We start from the raw sequence: 15364 nt of genomic DNA on the forward strand, positions 1-15364 counted from the left end.
ATGAAATGCAAAAACGAAAAACATCCATAAACACCTATATAAATACATATTCTTTCCGTCAATTTATATGGTATTTTTTATTCTTGAAATTCAAGCTAGGTGAAATTTAATAAATATTTTATTTATCTACTTTCCTTACACGTTTCTTAAGAAATTATAAATAAAAATGATGATTTTATTAATTTATTCCTTAAAATAGAATTTTTGCGACATTACAAATTTTATTTATATATTTTTTTTAAATTACTTATATCTTGATTTTATAAACAGAAAATTAAATACAAATAACTATTTATTATTATATAATATGAATTTATACATAGAATAGAAAAAATAATATTAGAATAATAAAGTAAAAAACTTATATAATGATCATAAAAATTAAATCAAAATTCACTACATAAAAAGGAAAAACTATAAACTAATTAGATCAAAAAAACACAAATACATTGAATAGGGGCGTAAACAAAAAAAAATGGAGGAAACTCTAAAAAAGGTCTCTTTGTCAGCTTGGAAATGGCAAATGGCAATATCTCATCAATATCCATTTGTCAATCAAATGCCTCATACAAGTGATACTTTTTCTTTTACAAATTACTTAAGAAATTATAAATAAAATAATAATTTTACTAATTTACACCTAATTATTTTTTTCAACTTTATAAATTTTATTTACACTTTCAAAAAAAAAAATTGTTATAATAAAATAGAAAAATTGTAATTAATTATATCTTTGTAAATTAACAAATAATTTTATCTAACTATTTTTAGTAATATAAATAATTAATTTCGAGATGAAAAAATAATATCAAAATGTTAGAAATAGAATGAATCAGGTAAAATTTTTTGGATTTCATATTTTTCATGAATAAAATTATTAAAGTATGGAAGTAGGTAGAACATTTGGAACAATGATTGAAAAAGAAAAACCAAAGAAAAAGAAGTAAAAAAAGTAAGAAAGAGAAAAAAATCGTTGAAAAGAAGAGAGAGAAAAAAGAATTTGGGCCATTTTCTGAAATGAGACCCAACTTTCCACTAGGCACAAGGAATTTGGGCCATTTTCTGAAATGGGATCCAATTTTCCACTTGGCACAATATAAGTAGAGCTTCCTACAAGTAATGTCGGCCACCTCATACTTGTGCCTGGTACATAATAAAAATTTTCTCAAACTTAAAATTTAATCTATAACCTTAAAGGCAAAAATATACTTTTGAACTCCCTTTACCACTTATACTAGAACTAGTTTAGTGTACATGCTTCACACTGATATAGTATGTATATAGTATACGTGAAAATTCCCTTTTTTGGTTTCATATACTGATAGGTAGCCCTCCCAAACAGGCTCAAATCTAAGGTTTCCAGACGATTTGCATAGCTTTTGAAAAATCATCAACCACTTACACTGAAACCACAATATAATTACAATTGTAACATGTCAACTTAACAAAAAGTAAAAATAAATAAAGAAATAATGGAGGACACTTTTCTCTCCAAATGCTTACATAATCTTCTGCTTTATTATCTAATTCATTGCAAATATTTTGGCCTTGGAATCACTAACCCATATGTTATACACACTAATGAAACAGAACTATACATGTGGAAAAATGAGGAGCTTTTAAGTGTAAAACAGGATCAGCTAAAGATAAATGTGCTGATTACAGAGATAGGCACCTGATGCTCCCCAAAGCACAAGAAACTTCAGCTTCTAATCCTGGACAGTGGACACCATCACGCTTACGGCTTACCTATACAGTCTAAAGTCAAACTAAATCACAAAAAGCCCCAAAAATGATATATGCAAGCTCAAGAGGTATCTGCACAATATTACACAATTCTTATATTGTTTGTGCTTGAAATAAAATAAAACTATACAGCAACTGCTGAAATGGCTTGTGAAGAAAAAGCTTTTGCATCAATAGATGTGTTTCTTAACTAAAAGATATGCTATGTTTAGGCAAAAGGTAATAATACAACAATATGTGACAGCATCCTTAAGATTTCGATACTGAAAGTAGAGGTGAAAAACTCGAGAGTGTTGATGAATTTGCTTCTACAATATTTTATGTTAACCAATGTATCAACTCTGTAATACCTAAACTAGCATGAATGATATTTTTGACATAGAAAGATCAGATTATAAGGATTCATATAACAGGTAAACACTGGTATGTTTGTGATTTATGAGACCAAAGACAAACAGTCTTCAACCACAAAGGACTCATCACAAATCGCTGGTCACCAGAAATGCACTCAATATGTAAAATTATGCAGTAAGAATGCTCATTACATTACACTAGGGCATTTAGGATTGTAAATGAGAAAGTATGGGGTGATTCTAAATAGTAAAGAGACCGATCATCAATAGTCGGCAGTTTCACTGACTCTCTCACAGCACCAAAGAGAATAACTTGACACGTAAAAAGTTATTCATGAATTTCAAATTAGCAGAGCAGCATACAAAATGGATACTTAGATAAAGCGAGTAAACTTTAAGATAGAATAGGCTATTTGTGATGGTTAAATGGATACTTACATCAAAGGAATAAACTTTCCAAAGGCTAGGCTATTTGAGGTGGTTAATGATATATCTTAGAAGATATGGGCATAAAAAGAACTAATGTTGATTGTATGAAGTTCCATTCCACGATTACTTAAGAGTGGTGAAGGGGACTAGAACAAGCAATCAATATATACTTTTTTCTATAAGGAACAGCCGGTGTATACAAAAACTACGTATGAACCCTTCACCTCAAAACCCAGTTTGTTACCCAAATTCTCAAAACATCTATTATTCAAATCTAGCTCATTATAACACCTTTTCACCCCAAGAGCACTCTCAGTCTTTCACTAGGTTGTCAAAGTTTGAATTCCCTAGATTTACTAGGAAGGATTTCTAAGCTTGGTGGTATAAGGTGGAACGAGTTTTCTTGATGAAGTTAGCCCTCATCTGAAGGTGGTAGTGGTATCCTTACACTTCGATGATAGTGCTCTCCAGTGGCACCAGACCTTCATGAGGAATAGATCACATCTTCCGCCTCCTACTTGGGAGAAGTATATTTTTGCTTTGGTTGATCAGTTTGGGGGTTAATATGATGATACCATAAGTTAACTTGTTTCATGAAACAAACTGGGGGAGTGATCAAGTTTCAGGAATCCTTTGATAGAGCCATGACTAGGATTCATATGGATCCTAATCATGCTATCAACATATTCTTAAAGGATTGAAGCCAAAATTTAGTGATGTTGTATGAATTCATAGACCTTATTCTTTCCAGAATCAATATTCTTTAACCAATCGAAAGACATGAAGAGTTCTCCATCATTTCCTAACTCCAATAATAACAGATCTACTACCTTCCTATACTCAGGTTAAACCACTGACCACACCAACTATCATTTGTCCAAGCCTACTTAACTTGCCTTGGATGACAAAATCAAGAGATAAGTAATACATACAGGGTGGCTTTCGAAGGGTTGAAAAAGAAACCATAGCCTTGTTGATGAAGATTGATGAGAGGAAATCACAACTAGATAAGAAGGGGCCTGGTAAGGCACAGTTTCTACCCCAAAGAGCAGAGGAATTGGGAAAAACAAGTTGGAAAAACCTAAAATCCAGCTTGACTGAAGAAGTGGAAGGAAACAGAAGTAGAGGGAGGAATCTGAGTTTAACTTTTAAATGAAAGTAAATCTGCTGACTGGAATGTAAGAGGGTTGAACAACCAGAGCAAGAGAAAAATGGTGAAGAGTTTAATGCAAAAACGGAAGGCGGATGTCTAATGCTTTCAAGAAACAAAGATCAGCAAGGAAGTTGAAGTAATGGCTAAGCAATTATGGTCATGCCGATGGATAAAGTGTGCTTACCTGGAAGCTGAGGGTAGCTGTGGGGAGGGGGGGGGGGGTCTTATGGGGGGGGGGGTTCTTATGATGTGGGACAATAGAAGCTGGAGTGGCCTCTAGTTGAATCTGGGCAATACTCCATTACTTACGAGTTTGTATCAACTCATAACTTCTATACCTGGTACCTCAATGGAGTGTATCAACTCAGAACCATCTGTGATGGTCCTTGGGTCACCTGACTTTAATACCAACAGAACTATGGAAGAAAGAAGAGGACAAAATCTCTTTTGTTATGTCTGACTTCTCAACGTGGATACAAGAGATGGAATTACATGACCCCCATTTACATTGGTGGAATCTTTTCTTGGTTTAGAGGCCTTAATTATCCAAGTGCAGCTACGCTAGATAGATTCATATTCTCTATGGAATGGGAAGAAAAATTCAAAAATATCAAGCAAAAGTTGCTACCTAGAGTGCTCTCTCACCACTGCCCTATCATGTTGGAATGTGGAAACTAGGAGAAGAAAAGGTCAAATTTCAAGTTTGAGAACTGGTGGCTCAAGGTGGAAGGCTTCACTGATCTGATTCAAGCATGGTGGAATGAATTCTTGGTGGAAGGATGCCCAAACTACAGACTAAATGTTAAACTAAGAATGCTCAAGGAAAAACTCAAGGAATGGCGCAAAGCAAATTTTGGGAAGCTGGTAAATAAGAAGAATAGTTTACTTGAAGAATTGGCTGAAATTGATGAGTTACAGGGAGCAAGAGATTTGACTGAAGATGAAATGAAGGTAAGAGCCACCATAGTAGTGGAGTTGGAAGAGCCGGCAAAAAATGAAGAATCAAAGTAGAGACAGAAATCAAGAGTATTATGGAAAGAAAGGAATGCTAAATGTTCTGGGGATAAGAGTAACAACACTCAGAAGATTATAATGAATAGCGTTAGCCTTTTGTATTTTAGGTGTAAACAAGATATGATGGGGGATACAGAACTTTTTGTTGATTTCATAGGCAATTTGTAATCTCTCTAGGGGTAGTTTTTATATGCTTTGATGAGATAGTAAGTGGCCTATGCTCATCATTATTTGATGATGAGACTTTTGTGACAGTTACCCTTATCTCAAAAAAAAAAAGAAGAGAAAAGTTTGAGCCCTAGTTATGTTATAAATATGATAAGAAACATCAACCTGAACATGTGTGTAAGGCCAAGGCACATTTATTCTTATTGGAATTGGAAGTGGAGGTAGCATAAGAAGTAGTGGAGGAAGAAGAACAGGTTAATGTGGAATGGATGGCAAAGGCGCATGAAATCTCTATTAATGCTCTTAATGGGACAAGTGGTTATACAACATGGAGGGTTGCTGGTTATTGCCAAAGAAGACCTTTCAACATCTTAATTGATATTGGCTCCACTCAAAAGTCAACTTCCTTGATAGTGCTTTAGTATCTAGGATGGGCTGGAAGGTGGACCCTTATCAGCTCCTTCATGCAAGCTTGGCAGATGGGAATCCAGTGCCAGTATCAGGAATTTGCTAGGGACTAGAATGATTACTGCAATGCATTGTATTTAAACTTCACTTCCTCTTTTTACCCTTAGGTTCCCATGACGTGGTTTTGGGAGTGTAGCAACTATGTGACTTAGGGGACATCTTGCTTGACTTTAAGAAGTTGACTATGTTGTTTGAGCATCAAGGTAAACTGTTTTCACTAAAGGGTGTGGTATCTTAAATGAAGAGAAGAGAGGGTAAAGAAGAGAAGAGTGAGCAGGATCAAGGAAAAGAACCAGTAGTGGTATTGCAGGATTATGAGGAGGTATTCATGGAACCAAAAGAATTGCCTCCCTTCATATGGCAATTTGATCATATCACATTGAAGGAAAGGTCCAACCCCATCAATACAAGGCCTGGTACAACACAGTTTGTAACACATTTGCACATTTGCTTTTCTATTGGTGTTGGTAGGCAAGAAAGATGCCAGCTAAAGACTGTGTGAAAATTACAGCACTCTAAATCATATTACTATCAAAGACAAATATCACATACTCATCATACAAGAGTTATTGGATGAATTGGGATGTTAATATGTGTATTCACAGATAGACCTCAGATTTGGGTATCATCATATTATAATGACACCACCTGATGTCCACAAAACTTACTTTAGGACACATTATGAATATCTAATCATGCCTTTTGACCTAACTAATGCTCCTTCTATCTTCCAGATCTTAATGAATCGTGTCTTCAAGGAGTAATTGAGGAAATTCATCTTAATCTTTTTTGATGACATATTGATCTTCAGTTAGAACTGGGAGGAGCATGTTAAGCATTTGAGGGTTACTTTCATGCCAAAAGATCTAAGAGTCATTTTGCTACGGCAAGCATTGAGTTAGGTAATTGCATCTTCTTAGCTCAAAGAGGTTTCTACTAACCCTAAAAAAAGTCCAGATAGTTCAGTAACGGCCTATGCCTGCCAACACCAAATAGTTGAGGGGATTCTTAGGATTGGTCAGGTACTACAGAAGGTCCATAGAAGGATATAGACGGATTAACAAACCCCTAATTGATTTGCTGAAGAAAGTGGGTTCAATTGGACTGACAGATCAGCAGCAACATCTTCAAAGAAGGCTTTAACTTCAGCTTCAGTATTGACATTAACTGACTTCTCCTTGGTTTTCACTATGAAGATAGATGCATATGATGTAGATATTGGGACAATACCGATGCAAAAAGGGCAAGCAATTGCTTATTTAAGCTAGCACATATCTAATCAATACGAAGTTATGTATGTGTATGACAAAGAACTGCTAGCACTAATAATGGCTATGACAAAGCGGGGTCAGTAATTGGTAGCCAGAAACTTCACTGTCAACGCTGATCAGAAGGGTCTAAAATTCATATTAGAACTGAAATTGCACAAATGAAGCACAACTTAAATGGGTGAGTAAGTTGATGCAATTTTTTTTTTTTGAGAAAGTAGTAAGTTGATGCAATATTTTTTTTTTTGAGAAAGTAGTAAGTTGATGCAATGTGATTTTGAGATTTGAGTATAAGAAGGGGAAGGAGAACAAAGCAAATGCCTTCTTTACATTGTCCACAATGAGGGCAAATCTAATGCAGGCCATAATGGATAGCTGAAATTGAAATATAAAACTGGTCAAGTAATTCATAAGTTGGATGTCCTCAAGGAGGATATCAAAGGTTATGCCCTTGTCAGCAAGCAGGGAAAATGGAAATTTGGTAGTAAAATCTACGTTATCTTTAAGGATAGAAATGTTGAAGTTGTGCATGACTCTGTAGTTGGTGGTCAATTTGGGATTCATCACACCTACAGGCAAGTGGTTGCTTTTTTTACTGGAAAGGTCTCAAAGATGATGCGGTTAACTATGTGGAGAAGTGTGATGTGTTTCAGAAAAGTAAATATGATCATTCTGCCTATCAGGGGTTATTCCATTACTAGCTTGGAATAGCATTAGTAACAATTTCATTGAAGTGTTGCCTAAGTCAGAAGGAAAGTTAAATGGATAGTGGTCGATAGATAAACTAAATATGCATACTTCCTAGCACTGTCACACCCTTATTCTGCTTGTTGTGGATATTGTCAGGCTATTCATTAAGCACATCTTCAAACTTCATGCGATGCATGAGCATATTGTAAGTGATAGGAATCTAATTCTCACTTGTAAACTATGGCAAGAAATATTTACCATACAAGGAGTAACCCTGAAAAACATCCACTGCATATAACCCTCGATCAGGTGTGCGGAGACCTACTTAAAATATTAGTGCACTGATTCACCTTCAAATTGGACACTCTATTTGAGTTTGCAGAATGATGGTATGCTACCACCTTCCATACTTCCATCCAAACCACTCCTTAAGAAGATTTGTATGGACAACCCCCTCCCCCGCATTTACCTTATGTTCAAGGTGACTGGGGTGAGTGAAGTAGACAAAAGTTTTAACTTTCAATTGCCATGGAATTCAAGTTGCAGTTGCTTAAGTCTCAATGCTTCATCTATCCAGATCTCAGCACAAAATGGTAGATCATGCCAACTAGATATGATCAGATAAGCAGTTTTCAAGGTGGGAGATCCGGTCTATCTTAATATCTAACCATACAGAAAACTGATTTTGTCTAGCAAGCATTTCTCTAAAATTTCTTCCAAATACCATGACCCCTATCAAATTATTCAGAAGATGGGAAATGCTGCTTTTAAGCTCTCCTTACCAAAACAGTTACTATTACATCCTACCTTCTGTGTTTTTAATCAAACACTACTATGAAATCCTAAATAAGATGGTACATTCTCCAATATCAGATTTATCCCGTCCTTACTGTCCTCAGTTTTGAGTTTTCTTGTTCAAGTTTAATTCAGTTATCTTGTTCAACTTAATTCAGTTTTCTTGTTCAAGTTTACATCATATCCTTTTACGCAATGCACACAAAAGAGAATATTAACAATTAAAGCATTTTGTGGTAAAACAACTTAATAACAACAAGTGAGATTTTAATAGCTTTGATTGACTACATGAACTTTCACCTCACTCAGTTAGCTAAAATTAGCTGTAAAGGTGCAGAATCTCAGACTAGAAAAGGTTTTACCACTGGGAAGCAGAAGATTGTGAGTCCATGTTGTTGTAAATTTGAGTGAACCGACCCCGATTTTCAGGTTTCGGCTTGACGGTTTTCTTCCGCAAACCAAAGATTTCTTGTACCAAAGGAACATGAACCAGCACTAATTTCCAAGCTAAAAACCAACCTGCACAAATCTCAGATCAAGTTCTTATTCTTATAGATAACCCAAATTGCAGATTCTTACCATGAAAATACAGACCTAATATAAGTAAGGAGAAGACGAAGACGATAGCAAGAAGGGGACGAAAGAGGAATAAACTGAGAAATTCCAACGATGATACGGAGGCATTCAGCTCATAGGAAGACGACTCCATGAGGATGGAATTTTGTGGAATAATATGAGTTGATGAAGTAGGAAGTAAAGTAGGCTTGACTAATTATTTTTGTAAATAAAATATGGCATCATTTTAATTATTTTTTTGCAAAATTTAAAAATTATGTCCAAGTTTTAAGTTTTATAAATTTAATTAAAATTATAAATTTGAAGTTGAAATTCTACCTTTGAAGTGAATTTTGGGATTTGATATTAGAATTTTAAGTTGAAGTTCAAGTTTTATTTAAAAATGACTAAACTAATACAGATCTAAAATTAAAATTTGAAATTGTATGTCTAAACGACTCCTTCATAACTCTTTATTTGGAGCGGGACAGATCTAATTTGAAAAAAGCGTTAAAAATGTCCTTAACGTATCCTAAATGGTTCAAAAATGTTCTCCTTCCACCTTTCGATTTAACAATGCCCTCAATGTTTTTGTTAATGTTTAAAATTACCCTTTATTAACAGTCCAGTGACATGACCATGAATTTTCTTTATCCATTCCATAATATATGACCCACATAGTCTAGAAATTCATTTCAAAAGATCTGACCCCGATCTGTAATCTGCTCATCATTTTTGAATTTTTTGTTCTCATTAGTTCTAACTCTGTTCTTTCTTTCTACCTCCTTCAATTCATCTTCTTTCTCCATTTCTCTAGTTAATTTGAGAAAGAAAAAAAGAGAGGAAGAACTACAATGTTTGGACAATTCTCTAGATCAAGATTTGTCTAGTTGATGCTTTTGCAGATGGTTGGACAATCAATGACTGAACTACAAATTTACGACATGGATTTCGATAAATATCAGATGAAGATTCTGCAGATTTTCTAATTCTGTTGTAAGCAAGTTTTGAATTCAATTCGTTTGGTATATATTAAAGAAGTTACCTTGAAACTTAAGCCGTTTAGAATTCAAATTTCTCATAGAAGCTCAAAACAAAAAATAAACACTAAGCAGAGAATGATTAGATTTTTAATAGATCGTAAATTCTCCTTCTTAATTCGGATTTGGGACCGGCTATGTTATAGTATCATTCAAACACAGTTAAAGGTAAAAACCTATCACTCATGCAGGTAATTGGACTTGTCTTTGAAATACTGGTAATGAACTTGGAGAATAAATTTTTGGGATGAAAATTTTGTGAAAATCAAACGACGAAATATGATCTATTAATAAGGAAAGACCTCGTAGGACTGCAAAAGTTGAATACTGATACAAATCAACTTATATTGGTGAGGATAAAAGAAAGTTGGAAGATATGTTAGTTAGTATGAAAAGGGGTATTTGGGTTGGTTTGAGTTTTGTAGCATAGATGGGTCGGGTCGTTGGGTTGGGTTGGATTTAAAATTTAGATGGACCAATAAGATGAAGTAATTTGTCTAATTAAATGACTCATCATCTGCCATGTCACTGGGTTGTTAATAAAGGACAATTTTTAACATTAAAAAAAATTGAGGGCATTTTTAAATTGAAAGGTGGAATAAGGGCATTTTTGAACCATTTGAAATATGTTAAGGACATTTTAAAATCTTTTTCCATCTAATTTTATAGTTGTATTGACAAAGATGTGAAGGGTACATGGATTGGACATGCGACAATAAAATAAGGACTTGTTTCAATATTCATCCACTTATCGATCAAAATTTTGAAAATAAAATGAAAGTTATCATTTGGTGTCATTAACAGAGCACGTATGTTGTGCACATTACCACACTATCTTTAAATTAGGATTTCAGTTTATTTACAGTTTATTTAGGAGTCAAGTAGGATTGCTCACGTAACTTAATATGCTCCTATTTCCTAGGAGTTAGCTTTGCACAATCTATTTTGTTTGATGTGTATATAAACTCCATTGGAGTTCATTAATGAATATACTACTTTCAATCTACTTCTCTGAACTTATATGGTATCAGCGCCGAAACACTCTAACGAGTACGCCGATCAAAAATACAATTTTCTGCACTAATGGCCCCTTCCACCCCAATTATTAATGCCGATAATGCCCCTGTCCTTAAACACTTGGTTCAGTTTAACCCACCATCTCAGTTGCCCATTAAGCTGTGTGGCAGCCATAACTTCACCATTTGGAAGGCTCAAATTGCCATGCTACTTCATGGCCATGACCTCTATGGTCATCTTGATGGGACCAAATTGTCCCCTCCCGAAACAGTCATCACTGACAGCCTTGTGACAGCCAACCCCGAGTACAAGGATTGGTTTCGTCAAGACAAACTCATCCAAAATGCTCTCATGGCCTCTGTTGATGCCACTATCGCTTCCACTGTAGCTTCTGCGGCCAATTCTAAAGTTGTGTGGGATCAACTTCACACCTCATTTGCGAACAAATCGCAAACCCGCATCTTCAGCCTTCATCACCATCTCAGTCGGGTAAGCAAAGACACCAAATCAATTGTTGAATATATGCGAGAGATTCTCTCTCTCTGATGAACTCGCCACAACAGGTTCACCTATCAATAATGAAGAACTTGTGGTGAAAATATTAAGTGGACTTGGTCCTGAATTTTGTGAGATCTCCGCTGCCATCCGGGCAAGTGACTCACCCATTAGCTACGCTGAACTTTTCAATAAGCTTCTTGATCATGAATTGTTCCTCAAACATGAAGACCTCAAGAGAACCACCACCCAGGTCACAACATCTGTTGCTCAGCGTGTCACAAATACTTCATCGGCCCAACGCAACAACCGCCAACCCACCAATAACAATGGGTGTCCCCCAAACAGACAACATAATCAGAGCGCCACTTTCCAGCATCCAAACAATTACTCTCAAGGGCGTAACTTTCCACACCAATCCTCACGGATTTGTTGTCAACTCTGTGACAAAATTAGCCATACAACAAATGTTTACCGCTCCCGGTCCCATAACCACTTTGAAGCAAAGGCAAATTTTGTTGCACACACGATGCCAAATAGCCCCTGGATTGTCGATTCGGGTGCATCTCACCATATTGCAGCCGACACCAACTACCTCCACAATGTACAAGACTTCAAAGAGGCCGAGGAAGTGACCTTGGGTAATGGTAATGTGATTCCAATCACGCAAACTGGTAATACTCATTTAAATGCATCACGTACTACCTGTAAACTCTCTAATATTTTGTGTGCTCTTGCTATCAAACGCAAGCTTATTTCGGTTAATCAGTTTTGCAAAGACAATCTAACCTCAATTGAGTTTTTTCCTTTTACCCTTTCTTGTGAAGGATCTGACTACAGGAACTCCTCTTCTGTGCGGCCCGAGTAAAGCTGGACTATATGAATGGCCGTCCTGTCTCGACCAAACATTAACGTCGCTACTGCTGGACATTCCTTATATCTGTGGCATCGCAGATTGGGCCACCCCCATTCTCGCATTTTATTTTTCGTTTTAAATAATTCTCCTCTTTCATATTCTTCCAACGACAAGATCACTACTTGTAATTCTTGCTGTTGCAATAAAGTACACATATTTCACTTTTATTCCACCACTTTATCCAGTAATTGTCCATTAGAAATTATCTACAGTGATCTGTGGGGACCTTCTCCGGTTCTCTCTATTGACAAAAAAAGATATTATTGTTTATTTGTTGATCAGCACACCAAATACATTTGGTTGTACACAATGAAAAACAAATATGAAGTTCAGAAATTTTTTCAAAGTTTACATGCTGTGCTTGAAAAACACTTTGGTCACAAAATACTCACACTTTACAATGATGGAGGAGGAGAATATCAAGTCCTAGAACCATACCTTAATTCCAATGGCATACAACACGTTGTCTCTTCCCCTCATACTCCTCAAAGGGTGGCATTGGTTGAACGACGTCATCGACACCTTGTCGAGACTGCCAAAACGCTGCTTCATCAAGCAAGTCTACCTTCAAACTTTTGGACCTTTGCCTGCCATCATGCCGCCTTTCTCATAAATCGACTCCCAACCTCCATTCTTAATCACAAGTCTCCTTTTGAAATTCTTTTCAATAAACTGCCAAATTATGAATCCCTTCGTATATTTGGTTGTTTATGTTATACATGGCTACGACCATATGCCCAAAACAAATTAGATCCGTATTCCAGACCTTGTGTCTATCTCGGTTTTTCTGTCACTCATCATTGCCATCAGTGTTTTGACCCCAAAAGCTCCAAAGTTTTCCTCTCACGGGATGTAAAATTTGCAAAGGATATTTTTCCATTTGATAATATGTTTTCTACCTTAAAACAGAACTTTTCATATTTGACTTGGGAACATACTTCCAATTTTACTAGTACTGATGTGGACAATACTTCAAATCCTACTCATCTCCAACTGCTGCCCCCCACTATTCCGTTGATGCGAGACACACGCCACGATTTATGCTCACTTCGTACCGCACAAAAGACCACCCCACAGTCGAATCACTTCATCACTGACACACCAGGTAATCTTCCAACTACTTCTCTTGATATACCTCAGCAATCCTCTGTTGTTAATAGCCTGCCACTTCACTTCATATTTCAAAGCCCGCCCCCTGCTCACTCTACTCGTCCTCTTCCCTTACATTGCCGACCACCCATTACTCATGTTTATCGGCGGCGTCCAACCTCATCACCTAATATACCGACACAAACACCCATAGTTCAAGTTCCCCAAATAGAGCAAAATCGTGTAGTAACAAGGTCACAAAACAACATCATCAAGCGATGCAAAATTCTTGACTATACTGCCCAAATAACCCTGCATGTACCTCCTACCCCTGTAACCTACAAACAAGCACACAAATTTTAATATTGGAGAGATTCTATGCAGGTTGAGTTTGATGCGTTAATGAAGAACCAGACTTGGAAGTTGGTTCCACCCGATCACACCCGCAATGTTGTTCCATGTAAGTGGTTGTTCCAAATTAAAACTAAGGCTGATGGATATGTTGACAGGTACAAAGCGCGTTTGGTTGCCAAGGGGTTTACTCAAAGGCCTGGGGTTGATTTTCATAAGACATACAATCCAGTGGTCAAACCCACCACGATTCGTATCGTGCTCACCCTTGTTGTACAACGAAATTGGGCCTTACATCAACTTGATGTCAATAATGTTTTTCTTCAGGGGAAGCTTTACGAAAATGTATACATGTCTCAACCCCCTGGCTATGAAGATTCGGCATATCCTGACTATGTTTGCCATCTCAAAAAGGCAATCTACGGACTGCGCCAAGCGCCTAAAGCTTGGTATGATACACTCACCAATTCTTTGGTCAAAATGGGATTCCACATGTCTGAGTCTAATAATTCTCTGTTCGTTCTTCATAATTTAGGAGTAACTATTTATGTGGACGATATTATTCTTACTAGCAGCAATGAAGTACTCCTTCAGCAAGTAGTTACCTTTCTTTCAAAAACATTTTCTCTCAAGTATCTTGGTTTACTGCACTATTTCTTGGGCATTGAGGTACATAGGGATGATGATGGCCTGTTTCTTAGTCAATCTAAATATATACAGGAGGTGCTACATGACACTAAGATGCAAGACTACAAAGGCATCTACTCACCAATGAGTATATCGGCACCACTATTGGTAGATGACGGAGCTCCCAAAACTGATGGCACAGAGTATAGAAGTGTACTTGGAAAGCTCCAATACCTTTCACTTACCCGACCTGACATCACCAATGCAGTAAACAAGCTTACTCAGTTCAATACCTCTCCCTTTGTAGCTCACTGGCAAGCAGTTAAACGACTACTTCGGTATCTTAAAGAAACATCCCAGTATGGTGTCCATATTTTCCCACAACAATCCACCAATCTTTCTGCTTATGCTGATGCGGATTGGGCGGGTGGTATTAATGATCGCCGCTCGATATCATCTTACATTATCTTTCTCGGCACAACAATAATTTCTTGGTGCTCTTGTAAGCAACCGACTGTCTCTCGCTCCTCCACTGAAGTAGAATATAGGGCAGTTGCTTCTGCGTTGTCTGAAACAAACTGGATCACTCACTTGCTCAAGGATCTACATGTGTCGCTCTCTGTTGTTCCCACAATACTTTGCTATAACCTTGGGGTCACCTACATAGCTGAAAACCCAATTCATCATACAAAAATGAAGCACCTCGAGGTTGATCTTCACTTTGTTCGCAACCAAGTTCACAATGGCCTAGTTAAAGTCTCACACGTTCACTCCGCTGATCAAATTGCAGATCCACTCACCAAACCATTGTCTAAAGCAGCTTTCCAGTGCATGCTTCCCAAGTTACGTGTTGTCTCTTCACACATACCTTGAGGGGGGCGTAACAAAGCACGTATGTTGTGCACGTTACCACACTATCTTTAAATTAGGATTTTAGTTTATTTACAGTTTATTTAGGAGTCAAGTAGGATTGCTCATGTAACTTAATATGCTCCTATTTCCTAGGAGTTAGCTTTGCACAATCTGTTTTGTTTTGATGTTTTGATGTGTATATAAACTCCATTGGAGTCTCATTAATGAATATACTACTTTCAATCTACTTCTCTGAACTTATATTTTTTACTTCCAAGCCTCAATACACCAAAGTGTTGCGTCTGAAAATATCATAAAAAAATAAGTATACACAACAA

The 15364-nt window shown here is 36.6% G+C and overlaps 1 protein-coding gene across 3 annotated transcripts; it reads right to left on the reverse strand.

Annotated features, from left to right (window-relative positions):
• Positions 1–1351: 1351 nt before the first annotated feature.
• Positions 1352–8837, reverse strand: LOC102583724 (uncharacterized). 3 transcript variants are annotated; one of them, XM_015305147.1, is made up of 3 exons: positions 8679–8837; positions 8447–8603; positions 1352–1818 (listed from the first exon to the last, which is right to left on the reverse strand). In XM_015305147.1, coding segments are annotated over exons 1-3 (273 nt in total). In that variant the 5' UTR covers positions 8794–8837; the 3' UTR covers positions 1352–1817. The 3 variants fall into 3 exon arrangements, with proteins under 3 accessions (XP_015160633.1, XP_006366932.1, XP_015160632.1); XM_006366870.2 differs by having other exon boundaries at positions 1352–1749; positions 8679–8836; XM_015305146.1 differs by having other exon boundaries at positions 1378–1758; positions 8679–8835.
• Positions 8838–15364: the final 6527 nt, after the last annotated feature.

The sequence above is a fragment of the Solanum tuberosum genome, unplaced genomic scaffold (genome assembly GCF_000226075.1).
Source record: "Solanum tuberosum cultivar DM 1-3 516 R44 unplaced genomic scaffold, SolTub_3.0 scf00693, whole genome shotgun sequence".
In the NCBI taxonomy this organism is placed as follows: Eukaryota; Viridiplantae; Streptophyta; class Magnoliopsida; order Solanales; family Solanaceae; genus Solanum; species Solanum tuberosum.